General features: G+C 39.7%; 1 protein-coding gene across 1 annotated transcript in view; it reads left to right on the top strand.

Moving 5' to 3' along the window:
* Positions 1 to 1,152: 1,152 nt before the first annotated feature.
* LOC132134594 (transcription activator BRG1-like) overlaps positions 1,153 to 15,025 on the top strand; it is a 39,274-nt gene continuing 25,401 nt past the window's right edge. The window contains exons 1-6 of the mRNA XM_059547129.1: positions 1,153 to 1,313; positions 1,998 to 2,230; positions 2,304 to 2,421; positions 5,822 to 6,208; positions 13,591 to 13,689; positions 13,771 to 14,038. Coding sequence (XP_059403112.1) covers positions 2,012 to 2,230; positions 2,304 to 2,421; positions 5,822 to 6,208; positions 13,591 to 13,689; positions 13,771 to 14,038 — 1,091 coding nt within the window. The 5' untranslated portion in view covers positions 1,153 to 1,313; positions 1,998 to 2,011. The remainder of the gene's footprint in view (positions 1,314 to 1,997; positions 2,231 to 2,303; positions 2,422 to 5,821; positions 6,209 to 13,590; positions 13,690 to 13,770; positions 14,039 to 15,025) is intronic.

Raw genomic sequence — 15,025 nt, 5'->3', positions numbered from 1 at the left:
AATGACAAGTCCTTGTGTCATAGTTTACGGATAAGACAGTCAAATCGCTTAGTCATGTTGTCAATATAACTGTACTCTGGAGGGATGTTCTGATGTAAACTATGGCAACATTTTGGATGACAGGTACTGTATTGAACAGTTTGCCATATGCTTATGTATGCCATATATCCATTTCAAAAGTACAAATTTACACATTACTGTATGTGGGATATTGATTGAAACAGACTGGATAGAATTCCCAGTTACACTTTTACTAGTGGTCTGACCCAAAAAAAACCTTTACAATGTCATTGTGATATAGAAAAGGAAAAAGATGTTTGGGGGGTAAGACTATTGCACAGAAAACTACATAATACGTTTTGAGCTACATGACAGTAGCAACTGATAATGTAGGAAACTGCAGATAAATGTGCGTAATCAATTGCATGAATGAACAAAAGCAATCGCAACTTGTTCAAAAGAATAAGGAACTGGTTTTGTGATGTGTATAAATGACTAGATGATGTGGAGGTTGTACAAGTAGTTCTGAGAATTTAATTTAATTGAGAAATGCACCAAAGTGACTGAGAAAAACTGTAATGATTTCAAAGAGGGCTATGTCTGATTTAATACATAAAGATATAACTGATTTCTTTCCTAAACTGCAGTGAATGCTCTAATATATGAGACATCAATGTTTCAGGAGTTTAGGACACATGCTTATTCAATAACTGTTTTATTTCTTATTTGGGTTTATGTTTATACAGACTGATCTCAAAGTAAGTCTGATGTTGTAGTGGCTGTGCTTTAAAATTAAATTATTCTAATTTTAATTCAAGGGGTAGAGGATTGCGAAAGTGTTAGTGATCAGTGTTGAATACTACTGTAAGACTGGCTTTACGTGTTTGAGAATGATTAACAGTTCAAAACATTATACATTTAGAAAAGTACTCAAATGTAATCCGTTTCATTACTTTGATAAAGTAACTGAAATAGTTACACTACTTATTACATTTTAGATAGGGTAACTTGTAACCTGTAAACTGTTACATTTTCAACACTGCTGACGGTGAAATGTATTTGTTTGTAGACAGATAAAGTGTTTATTCTGGTCAAACATTTGTTACAATACCCAACACATTGAAAGAAAAACATCAAGAACAAAACACAATTATATATAGAATGTATATTTGATCATTTAGAAAAGCAATCTCGTTGGTTGTCTCTCTGTCGGTGTCCGCCTCGGCGCTCCGTACAAGAGCTCAGACCGAATGAACGGAATCCGCTGCTCGGTAATCAACCGCACCGGCTCGAGCTCGTTTATTATATTGAGGGTAAGTGTGATTGAATACGCAAGGAATTATGATCGTGTCGATGTCTGCAGTGTGAGCTCTAGCACATCATCAGTGTCTGGCGCTGCGTGCGTCATGATTTCTCTCGCGCTGCGTCGCTGTGACTCCGGTTCCGACGCGAGCACCGACGCGTGCAGATGTTCCGGAGGATCCCTGCAGATGCTCGAGCTGCACGACATCTTATTCTCCTGTCAAATGTGCATGCTTGGCTGATTTTCCCAAAACGAGCCGCTGTTTGATGTTTCCATCATCCGACTCTAATGAAGCCTTCTTCCTCCTGCCTCATCATTATTAGCATCATCATGCATCACGGAAGACCTGGACAATACAGTCCTTTTACAAGCGGAGGTTCTCAGGCCTGGGAAAGTCATGCAAACTAATGCAATCTCGAAATGGGAATTTGCATAGTGAATTTTCTTGTGTGAAATAGATAAAAATATTAAATAAAATGACATGAAACACACACACACACACACACACACACACACAATTTAGATTCAAAACTGCAGCATTGTTTTGGAAGAGAAAAAAGTCCCTTAAGAAAAGTCTAGTAATATAAATAAATTGTGCTTATATAGAGAGAGAAAGCAGACGTTATTTTATGGTTATAGTTCATAAATCAGATTATAATGGGCACAAATGTTCTTTCCTAAACCTCGAATGCAGGCTGAGTCTATGGCATGTCCACCCCGGAGCCCTCGTTAGGAGGCACACCCTGTCCGGGGCCCTCGCCGGGTCCAGGCCTGTCTCCAGGGGCTGTGCTGGGGTCCGGACTGTCCCCTGGATCCTCACACAGCATGATGGGCCCCAGTCCTGGACCAGCCACTTCCACAGGACTCTCCTTTCCTCCGCAAGCGTCTGTGGGATACAGCCAGGAGAGTCTGCACCAGATGCACAAGGTGGAGGTCTGACCCAACCCTAAACCCAGTAGAAGAGCTCATATGTCTATAAATGTCTGTATTTGTCTTACAGCCAGTGGAGGAGAACCTTTCAGAAGACGCTCGCTTCAGTCAGATGAAGGTGGTTGCGATGAGGGCCGGTCACAGTGGGATGACCCGTCCAGGGAGCCCGATGGACCAGCACTCGCAAGGTAACGCACCTCATGCTCACCAGCAGCAGACTAATGAATCTACACTCATTTATCTTATATGTACTAAGCTACTGAGCTTTGCTTTGATGCAACCTCCCAACTTTTCTCATTTTTATCAAAATGTGCTTTTATCAAAATGTGTAATATAATGTAAACTTTATATTTAACCGCAATCCAGATGTTTTTAACATTACAAAACACATTCTCATGTTAGCAGACAATTCCTCAACAAAAATAAAATATCATAGTGAAATATTATTAAAATATTTATCTGATGGAGTTGACGAAATTATGAATTTGTAGTTATTTTAACTAGCTAATGCAGTGGTTCCCAACCTTTTTCAGCTCGCGGCCCACACAAGCACACATATGTTTCCGTGGCCCATTGCAAAAACATTAACTGACCCCGCTATTGTTGGGTTAATAACTTAGTACTCAGAAGCTAGATTGTTAACTGTATTTATTGAATGTACTAGGGCTGTGCGATATGGACAAAAAAAAAACCTATCGCAATTTCTTTGATCAATTTTCCGATTTAGATTTTAATCATGATTTTGACGCACACAGATATGCTTTACAGTCATAAATGCATTCAGGGTGAATTTTAAACATATTTCCAAAAGAAAACCAATGAGAGCTTTATCAAAAAGTTGTAACGTCTCTAGAACAGACATAAGTCAAAATAATCACTATAGCAAAGGTGTAACAAAATGTATAGACTTATGGCAAAAAAACATAAATAAATAAATCCTGTGTCTAGGGACTTTTTTTTTTTTGCCATACATTGTTCATAGAGCTCATTAATTGTAGCAGTGCCTCAGGTGTTGAAATAGATTTGTTATACATTATGCAGGTTCACACTCTGTCTGCAGTGCGTATACAGTATGTGTGAGTATTGCGTGCAGTGTAAACGCTCTGATCCGTTAACATGATTTTATGACGATTTCGGTTAATCACACAGCCCTAGAATGGACTGGAAATGAACAGAAAATAACTCGGGCTGGCACTGCTCAGCAAAACTGAAAACCAGATCCAGGCAGAGCTCGTCAGCGGGTAGATAGTCACCGGAGCAAGCAGTCAGGAGGAAACACAACAGCCATTTATGCATGTTTGAATTTGTTGTTCTGTAGCATATGCAGCAAAAATATGTAAGATAAATTGGTGGTTTATTCTTAAACCAATCAGCGAGCTCAAATAGTGGAAGCATATAACAGTTTTATTTTTTTGTTATTTAATTATGTATATGAAATGATGTTATTATGTTATGACTTAGACATTTTACATATATTAACAATATTATTATTTCTTTTAATAGTAATTGGCGGCCCACCTGCAATACCACCGCGGCCCACAGGTTGAAAGCCACTGATCTAATGCATTGAATAAATCAATTAATGTATTAAAATAAAAACAACAAACAACAGTGAGAATGTTGTTGTTTATAAAGCTTTTATTAATGATTCACATTTAAGCATTTTGATATATCATTGGAACACAAGTTATATATTTTCTCTGATCTCAGAACAATAGGTGCATCTCAATTAATTAGAATGTTGTGGAAAAGTTAATTTTTTTCAGTAATTCAAACCAAATTGTGAAACTCATGTTTTATGTTTTAATGCACACACTGAAGTAGTTTAAGACTTTGGTTCTTTTAATTGTGATGATTTTGGCTCACATTTAACAAAAACCCACCAAATCTCAACAAATTAGAATACTTCATAAGACCAATAAAAAAAACAAAAAAACAAAAAAAAAACTTGGCCTTCTGGAAAGTATGTTCATTTACTGTAGATGTACTCAATACTTCGTAGAGGCTCCTTTTGCTTTAATTACTGCCTCTGTTCAGCGTGCCATGGAGGTGATCAGTTTGTGGCGCTGCTGAGGTGGAAGCACAGGTTTCTTTGACAGTGGCCTTCAGCTCATCTGCATTGTTTGGTCTCTTGTTTCTCATCTTCCTCTTGACAATAGCCCATAGATTCTCTCTGGGGTTCAGGTCTGGCCAGTCAAGCACAACACCATGGTCATTTAACCAACTTCTGGTGCTTTTGGCAGTGTGGACAGGTGCCAAATTCTGCTGGAAAATGAAATCAGCATCTTTCTAAAAGATGGTCAGCAGAAGGAAGCATGAAGTGCTCCAAGATTTCTTGGTAAATGGGTGCAGTGACTTTGGTTCTCAATAAACACAATGGACCAACACCAGTAGATGACATTGCTCCCCAAATCATCACAGACTGTGGAAACTTAACACTGGACTTCAAGCAGCGTGGGCTATGAGCTTCTCCAGCCTTCCTCCAGACTCTAGGACCTTGGTTTCCATATGAAATACAAAACTTGCTCTCATCTGAAAAGAGGACTTAAGACCACTGGGCAACAGTCCAGTTCTTCTTCTCCTTATCCCAGGTAAGATGTCTCTGATGTTGTCTGTGGTTCAGTAAATCTCTTGACACGTCTGTGTGTGGTGGATCTTGATGCCTTGACCCCAGTCTCAGTCCATTCCTTGTGAAGTTCACTCAAATTCTTGAATCCAGTTTGCTTGACGATCCTCATAAGGCTGTGGTTCTTTCGGTTGGTTGTGCATCTTTTTCTTTCACACTTTTCCTTCCACTCAACTTTCTGTTAACATGCTTGGATACAGCACTCTGTTACCAGCCAGCTTCTTTGACAATGAATGTTTGTGGGTTACTCTCCTTGTGAAGGATGTCAATGATTGTCTTCTGGACATCTGTCAGATCAGCAGTCTTCTCCATGATTGTGTAGCCCAGTGAACCAACCTGAGAGACCATTTTGAAGACTCAGGAAACCTTTGCAGGTGTTTTGAGTTGATTAGCTGATTAGCATGTCACCAACATCTAATTTGTTGAGATAGTGAAATGGTGGGTTTTTGTTAAATGTGAGCCAAAAGCATCACAATTAAAAGAACCAAAGACTTGAACTACTTCAGTCTGTGTGCAATTAATTTATTTAATACACGAGTTTCACAATTTGAATTGAATTACTGAAATAAACGAACTTTTCCACAACATTCTAATTAATTTACTTTGTGTCTACTGTGCATCTACTATAGTAATACTGTAACTTTTAAAAACAGTTATATACACATATAATAATTAGTTGTTACCTTTATCCATTTACATTCACCAATATCTAAATATTCACATTTAAACATCTTAAAAAATGATCCAGAAATGATCAGAATACAAACAAACTGTATTATGTTTAGATGTGTTTAATCCAGTGGTATGTGTTCCCTCAACCCTAACTGTTAGAAGTGATGACTGTCAATTCACAAAAGCAATATCTGCTGTATATGTAGTATTTATACATTATTAGCAAAACAAAATCCTCTCTGTTACCTCCTTAAAAGAGGCGATGTGTTACTGCTGTGTGTCTCCTGCAGGATACCCATCTCCTCTGGGATCTTCAGAGCACATGTCCAGTCCCGTGTCTGCCAGTGGGCCTCCGTCAGGTCCTCTCCTGTCCACCTCTGGTTCACTGGACAGTGTGGACGGCCAGGCCCTCTTGCAGCAGAACCGTCTGGGAAGCCAAAGTGCAGCCGCTGGCTCCAGCAGCTCCTCCGCTCCGACACCCTTCAACCAGAGCCAGCTGCACCAGCTGCGAGCGCAGATCATGGCCTATAAGATGCTAGCTCGCGGGCAGCCGCTCCCAGAACACCTGCAAATGGCGGTGCAGGGCAAGCGTCCCATGCCAGGGATGCCCCAGGGTCCGTCTCTGATCAGCCTGCCGCCAGGTGGAGGAGCGAGCACCGGCTTCAGCCGAGGACATGGTGAGCACATCTGACTCTCCTAACCCACACACACACACAATCAATCACTGATAATGCGATTCCTCATCTGCTCACGTGGTACGTACTGTAATATTTCACTAGTTACAGAGTCCAGGGTTGGGCTAAATTAAGAATTTAGTTATTTGAATTAATTTGAATTTAATTAAATTGGTCGCACAGCTGAGAAATGTCATTAATCCAGTGTAAATGTTGTGACATTGTTTAATATTGACATCATTCATAGTCTGTTAGTGGCTTTTCAAGTATTGATTATTAATATCATTATTACATTTACATTTACATTTATTCATTTAGCAGACGCTTTTATCCAAAGCGACTTACAGATGAAGACAGTGGAAGCAATCAAAAACAACAAAAAGAGCAATGATATATAAGTGCTATAACAAGTCTCAGTTAGGTTAACACAGTACACCTAGCATGGGATTTTAAATAATAATATAATAAATAAAAAGAAAACAGATAGAATAAAAAATAAAAATAAAAAAAGAATAGAGCAAGCTAGTTAGAGGTCTTTGCACATACACACACACATACATTAGGGCTGTGACGGTGGCTGATTTTTACCACCGCGGTAGTCATGGACCAACAACCGCCGGTGGCGCGGTGTTTGAAAAAAAAAATAATAATAATAATAATAAATATAAATAAATAAATAAATAAATATATATATATATATATATATATATATATATATATATATATATATATATATATATATATATATATATATACATACATATATATATAAATTTATAAATATATTAGTGTCAAAATTTGCTCGTTAACGAAGGCAATATTTTTTTTCCAGTTTAACGTATTCAAATTATTTTACGCTTCCTTTGTGCGTATCCTTTCATATCAAACTGCGAAATAAACTATGTGCAAGCAGTGTCGTGGTCAGTTAATTCATGGAATTACCAAAAAAGGTGATTAAAGCTGACTTAAACTGTGCATGCATGTAATATATTTTATATACATTATATACAGGATATATTTATATGTATGCACGTCTAGAAATCAGCCCAGCACTGTCTCACTCATCTAACACATCCTATTTAACTCGTCAGTTAGTGTTTATTTGAGCACTTCTGTCAGTGAACGTCACCTGCAAAACACTAAAATAAATATCAAATAAATAATTCAGTTAAACAAGAAAGTAGCCTAAATAAGAAAGTTAAATACCCCCTATCTAACGGACGCGAGCGACGCATAGCGACAAATACTGATTATAATCAGTGATGCTACACTGGATGCAGCACAACACGATATGATAAATCCCCATCCGGTCTGTGATGTAGGCTACTGACACTGAGTTCAAATGTCCTGTATAGACACTAGACAGACTAAACCTGTCGCAACGCGGTTGTGTTGCGTCCGGTTTACTTTTCCGCCACCAAGCAAGCAAGTTACTACGAGGTGGGTAGTAACGAGTTACATTTACTTGAGTAATTTTTTGGGGTAACTAATACTTTTCGAAGAATACTTTTTAAAGATGGGTACTTTATACTCTTACTTGAGTAAATTTTTGGGGAAAAATCTGTACTTTTACTTCGTTACTGTGGGCGACGCTCCTCTCGTTACTTTATCTTAATGCAATAAATGTTATAAATGCTTCAGTTTATTCCAAACGCGCCGTCTACTTTTCTCTGGGCAATGAGCGATGCCCATTCGCGAATGATTCATTCTTTTGAGTCAATTCTGTTCAAAGGCTTGATCAAACCAATTGGCAAACGAGTGAATTGGTTCATAAATCAGTTTGAATGATTCGTTCAGTTCCCTGCCGCACGCGCTGAGCGTCTGAAGCGGTTCACTCGGAGTTGTAACGTTTAACATCAGCAGCGTTGAAAACGTGGCTGGAACTGCACTGAATTGAAAGCAAATCTGCAAAGGCTATTATTTTCTTGCGATGGAGATCCTTATTAGATTAACACCGCGTGTGCTGTCTACTGTTTAACAGGTAATAACTTGGGTTACATTACAGTACACGATAGCACTGTGACATTAGTTTGTTGTACGTGTGTGGCTTATAACAGAGGGGAGTCAAGTTGAATGCAGCTTCCAAAAGACAAAAAATAGCCGATTAAGATTTTATTAATTTTAATACAATCACACCGGCGTGAGTACGTTCAGCAAGTCCAGCTGCTAAATTCAGATCTGTGATTGCTTGCTGGCGCTGAGCAAGAGATAGATGTGTTTTTACAGCACTGCGCATTATAACCAATCACACATGATTCTGTTGAGCTTATTAAAGCATTGGCCAATCAGAGGCGTTCAGATGAGTCATCGCTAAAATGCCGGTGCTTCCTTCACTCGCTCACTGACTGAATACCTCTTTCTGGCGAATTCTCTCGTCAGAAACAACAAAGTGCAGATGTGTGTACGAATCTTTAATTAAGATATTGATTTCACAGTGTTAACAGTTTCAGTGATTTTAATGGGAGTTTCTGAGAGTGATTGAAATCTAGACCGTCAGTGAAAATTATCTTTAATAATGTAAATGTTATTTGCTCTCTTTCTGAACAATGAAAGATTAGTAGCAATATTTATATCACATTAACTTTCAATGTTAAATTCACATTTAATATAAAGTCAGTCGAATTAAAAATATGTTATGGCATGACACCTATATCTGTTACTTAAGTAAACAGACAGGGTTTTATAATAAATTACATAAATTGGAGTAAAGGCTGATGAAATATATACATTTATACACGCACACATACATTACATACATTTTATCTATATATCTAAATAAAAATAGGCTCAGTATATATGACCCAAAGTAACTAGTAACTAACTACTTGAGTAGATTTTTTATCCGATACTCTTTAACTCTTACTCAAGTAACTATTCAAGACTAGTACTTTTACTTTTACTTGAGTAAATATTTCTAGAAGTACTTTTACTTTTACTTGAGTACAGTTTTTGGGTACTCTACCCACCTCTGTTTGAAATAGGAATCGTTGCCATATTTCTTGTTACCATCGTTTATTCATCGCTGTCTCGTTTGTATTTGGCCAGTTTGGAGAAAGCCTCACCAAACCTGACCAGCCAGCGTTTGCGATCACGAGAACTTGTGCAAACGCTGATGGGTGACATGAATGCAGATGACTTCAGATCGGTGATGCGGTATTTGCTTTCCCAACAAGATCCATCGCCCAACACTAAATTAATTTGCTGAATGCATAAACTGTATTTTCCCGCGCTCAAATCTGCATATCTAAAGGAAACGCTGTGTTTGAGGTAATTTGTTAATAACCCTAGACTTAGAATTTGCAACTATTAAAGTTATTACACTTATATACAAAACTTTTTATTAAGCTTGCGATAGAGTTTGTGACGTCACGTGCACTACCGCCGGTGGCAGTAGACAACCGCGGTAGCAACCGACCACCGCGGTGACTAACATACATATACAATTGCATAATGAATGACAAGAAAATAGAATATAAAAAGAATAGAAAGGTAGTTAGATTTTTTAAGAATAGAATTAGAATAGTGAGTGTTAAAGTTAGAGGGTCAAATAAAGATGGAAGAGATGTGTTTTAAGCCGATTCTTGAAGATGGCTAAGGACTCAGCTGCTCGGATTGAGTTGGGGAGGTCATTCCACCAGAAGGGAACATTTAACTTAATAGTCCGTAAAAGTGACTTTGTGCTTCTTTGGGATGGCACAATCAAGCGATGTTCACTTGCAGAACGCAAGCTTCTAGAGGGGCACATAAGTCTGAAGTAACAAATTTAGGTAAATGGGTGCAGAGCCAGTGGTAGTTTTGTAGGCAAACATCAATGCCTTGAATTTTATGCGAGCAGCTATTGGAAGCCAGTGCAAATTGATAAACAGAGGTGTGACGTGTATTCTTTTTGGCTCATTAAAAATTAATCTTGCTGCCGCGTTCTGAATTAATTGTAAAGGTTTGATAGAATTGGCTGGAAGACCTGCCAAGAGAGCATTGCAATAGTCCAGCCTGGACAGAACAAGAGCTTGAACAAGGAGTTGTGCAGCATGATCTGAAAGAAAGGGCTTGATCTTCTTGATGTTGAATAAACCAAATCTGCAGGATCGGACAGTTTTAGCAATGTGGTCTGAGAAAGTCAGCTAATCATCAATCATAACTCCAAGGCTTCTAGCTGTTTTTGAAGGAGTTATGGTTGATGTGCCTAACTTGATGGTGAAATTGTGATGAAACGATGGGTTTGCTGGAATCACAAGTAGGTGGTCCATCATCCAGGAAGAAATGTCTGTTAGACAAGCTGAGATGCGAATAGCTACCGTCGGATCATCAGGATGGAATGAGAGGTAGAGTTGAGTGTCGTCAGCATAGCAGTGGTATGAAAAGCCATGTTTCTGAATGACAGAACCTAATGATGCCATGTAGACATAGAAGAGAAGTGGTCCAAGAACTGAGCCCTGAGGCACCCCAGTAGTTAGATGTTGTGACTTGGACACCTCACCTCTCCAAGATACTTTGAAGGAACTATCTGATAGGTAAGACTCAAACCATTGAAGTGTTGTTCCTGAGATGCCATTTGCCAGTAGGGTTGATAGGAGGATCTGGTGGTTAACCGTGTCAAAAGCAGCGGACAGATGAAGCAGGATAAGTACTGAAGATTTGGATTCTGCTCTTGCCAGTCTTAGGGCTTCAACAACTGAGAGCAAGGCCGTCTCAGTTGAATGTCCACTTCTGAAGCCAGATTGGTTGCTGTCAAGGAGATTGTTGTGTGTGAGAAATGTAGAGACTTGTTTGAATACAGCTCGTTCAAGTGTTTTTGCAATAAAAGGAAGAAGGGAAACTGGTCTGTAGTTCTCTAAAAGAGATGGGTTGAGGTTGGGTTTCTTAAGTAGTGGAGTTATACGAGCCTGTCTAAATGATGAGGGAAAAACACCAGTGTGGAGGGAAGTGTTGATGATGTGAGTGAGTGCAGGTACAACTGCAGGAGAAATGGCTTGAAGGAGATGAGATGGAATAGGATCAAGCGGGCAAGTTGTAGGGTGATTAGAAAGGATGAGTTTTGAGACTTCTGCCTCAGAGAGTGAAGAGAAGGATGTAAATGAGTGTAAGTTTGCTGGTGATATGAGCTTGACTGATTGTGGTGTGGAAAATTGTGCACTAATGTGTTTAATTTTATTAATGAAAAACGTTGCAAAGTCGTCAGCTATTAGAGATGAAGCAGGAGGGGGAGGAGGAGGACAAAGAAGTGAGGAAAATGTTTCAAAAAGCATGCGAGAGTTAGATGAATTGTTAATTTTGTTATGGTAGTATGTAATTTTAGCAGTGGAGACATTAGCAGAGAAAGAAGATAGGAGTGACTGATACACAATAAGGTCAGTAGTATTTTTGGACTTGCGCCACACCCTTTCAGAAGCTCTAAGCTTAGAACGGTGTTCGCGTAGAACATCAGATAACCAAGGGGCAGAAGGGGTGGTACGGCTGGCCTGGAAGATAAGGGGCAAACAGTGTCTAAACAAGATGTAAGAGTGGAGCAGAAAGTATCAGTAGCACTGTTCGCGTCCAAAGATGCAAACAGTTTAGGGGAACAAAGTGAAGATGAAACCATTGCAGATAGCCGGGAGGGTGAAAGTGTGCGTAGGTTAACCACCCCTTATTAAAGGGGTGGTTGACTGCAGGGGCGGGTTGGGACCAAAAAGTGGCTCTGGACTTTCTGGCCCACAGCAGCCCACCACATCATAATGCATCCCCCCTCTGTTTAGATGTCATTTATTAATTTAATATTTAAGTATACAGTTTGGGGATTTTAACCAATAGAGCAACTGATCCTACGTTGAAACTAAAAAAAAAAACCTGCGTGCAGCATCTATTCATTTAGCAACTCCTAGTAAGCGAAATGCTTCATCACGATACAAACATTCTCCTAGAACTCACACTTTGCATTCAGTTAACAGATCCATATGAATCATGCATGATATAGAAGTTTATAAATTCAAATGATAGCTTTATGTGCTTTACAGATGAACTTGAAGTCTTTATTTATTCTAAATGTTCAATAATAGATAATCTTTGACTCGGTAATACAAGTTCATGATCCGATTCGTGAACAGATGATTCTTTTGAGTCAATCTTTTTAAATTATCATTTATTTTTCGTTGAACGAAACCAGTGTGGAAAGCAATGGTTCACAAACTGGATAGATCTGAGGTGCAGGGCTTGTAAAATCACTAGCCCAACGTTGTTTTCCAGTAGGACTCCAAAATATATCACTGCCCTGCACGACGGGCTAGCTTGAATAGTGATGTAAAATTCCTATCTTGATTTGCGTTGTTCACTCGGTTGAAGGGGTAGTTGATTGTTTGCACTTGTTTCTAAATCTTGCCGATTCAAGCGTTCGACTCACTCATTCTTTTGTGTAGAAAAGAGATGTAATATTATGATTCCCGTCATTTAATATATATATATATATATATATATATATATATATATATATATATACAGGGCCGGCTTTGCCGACAGGCGACACAGGCGGCCGCCTGGGGCGCCATCTGCTGGACGGGGCGCAAAATTGCAGAATTAAAAAAAAAAAGTTAATTAAATGTATGTATCATGCTCTCTTGCCTTGGGCACCACATAACCTAGAGCCGGCCCTGTATATATATATATATATATATATATATATTTGTGTACCGGTTGGACCGGCCCACATTGGCCAGCGGCCCACCGGGAAAAGTCCTGGTTGACCGTTTAAATGACACCCAACCCTAACCTAACCGGTTTCTGTGATTTCACCGGTTTCACTCACACTGTGATTCATTAACCCCATATTGCATGTTGTCCGGAAACGTCCCGTCCCTCACCATTACGGGCAATAGTTGCATGTGCTACGGTCGAAAAGCCAGGCAACATAGCCTCATCCCCTTTATTCCCGGGGCCAGGGTTTATGTTATTTGCAGGGTTTGTGATGTCACCAACCCTGGAAGAAGCTCATTGTAGTCCCTACCAGTCATAACTGTAGGCATTTTACAATTTTTTTTTTAAAAGACAATATCTCCTATCAATTTAACTTTCAGTGCCGTAACTTTACAAATATTGTTTGAGCTTTAAACAGCAACATTACAAACTAACTAAATTTAAAAAGCGAAATCAACCACCCCTTTAATTCTTAAAATACTCCAATGAAATGTATAATTAAAAACTGTATATTTGTAAAAAATATTATTTCATTTGATTTAATTTCTAGGTCCTTAAAGTCACAATTCAAATTCTGTGTGTAACCTCGCCTCGCCTCGCCTAATTCAGATTGAGTGTGTTTCTGAATGATAGAGTGGAGGTGTGTTGAACAGTCAGTGGAGCTGCACTCGTCTGTGGTGACTTTAGTAAAGGGTTAGTGTGTTCCGGTTGCTCCGCAGGGATAGTGGGACCCAACATGCCTCCTCCTGGACCTTCTGGAGTCCCGGCTGGTGTTCAGGGCCAGAACAACAACGGGCCCCCGAAACCATGGCATGAAGGTAAGAGCGCATCCATGCAGTGAGCGATGGCTGAAAATCTTCAGGTAAAGCAGTCTGTGATGATGTGTGTCCATGTGGCAGGTCCTCTGGTCAATGCAGCGACCCCCTCCAATGCTCCTCAGAAGCTGATGCCACCTCAGCCCACTGGACGTCCCTCTCCCGCACCACCGTCTGTGCCGCCTGCTGCGTCTCCGGTCATGCCACCCCAGACCCAGTCTCCAGGACACCTGGCCCATCAGTCTCAATCCACCACCATGGTGCCGCTGCACCAGAAGCAGAACCGCATCACACCCGTTCAGAAGCCCTGTGGTCTGGATCCGGTGGAGATCCTGCAGGAGAGAGAGTACCGGTGAGCCCTAACCCTGACAGAACCACAGCCAGAGAACAAAGAAACACTTCCACCACTGTTTGTTAAACCAGCCTCCTGTAAACCAAAAGAAACTACGCTTTTTCAGGCTTCTAGTAAACCTGCACTGAAATGATTTCTTAAAGGGGGTCATATGACGTTTGCTAAAAAGAACATTATTTTTGTGTATTTGGTGTAATGAAATGTGTTTATGCAGTTTAAGGTTAAAAAACACATTATTTTCCACATAATGTACATTATTGTTTCTCCTGCGTGCTGCAGAGTGGTTTGTGATTGTATCTCCGCTCTCTGTTGTCTAAAGTGATAAAATATAAACTTAATTCCCACCATATATCCAATATTATCTATAAGTCTAATCTGACTGTTCGATTAAAAATTTTTTTAATTGCGAGTGCAGTGCGCCTACAGCACGTTAGCATTCGTTAGCCGTTTAGCTTGGCATTCACGTTTCCATCCACGTTTCTATTCGCGTCTATTATAGTTTTCTTTTTTCTTTTGCCTCATTTCTTTTCTCTCTCGCGCCACTTTTCACAAGTTCATCAAACGACAGTGGTAAGTCAGAATCATCCTTCAAGCACGGTGAGTAATGGCTTCTCCTGCTATTGTTATTTGCACCTCTTGCCACATGTACAGTTTAACTCTTTCTGTCAGCAACGAGGGATTCACATGTGATAAATGCAGGGAAATAGTTAGGCTGACAGACAAGGTTTCAGAATTAGAGACACGCATCCAAACTTTAATTGAGGAAAAGAAAAATTTGAGGGCTGTAGATATGGCTTTGTATGCGACTAGCTCAGGGAGGACACTGTTCAGTTCTGGATATAGCCCCATTGCAGCAGGGCAACTGGGTGACGGTGAGGCAGCGTAGTCGTGGGTCAAAACACAGTTTTCTGTTCTGATCAAAACATTAAACAGGTTCTCCCCACTCAGTGATGCACCCACTGAGAAACCTGATGAAAGTGCTCTAGT

The sequence above is a fragment of the Carassius carassius genome, unplaced genomic scaffold (genome assembly GCF_963082965.1).
Source record: "Carassius carassius unplaced genomic scaffold, fCarCar2.1 SCAFFOLD_110, whole genome shotgun sequence".
Taxonomy (NCBI): Eukaryota; Metazoa; Chordata; class Actinopteri; order Cypriniformes; family Cyprinidae; genus Carassius; species Carassius carassius.
Note: the sequence above shows the minus strand (reverse complement) of the source record. Positions and strands in the feature narration are given on the sequence as shown.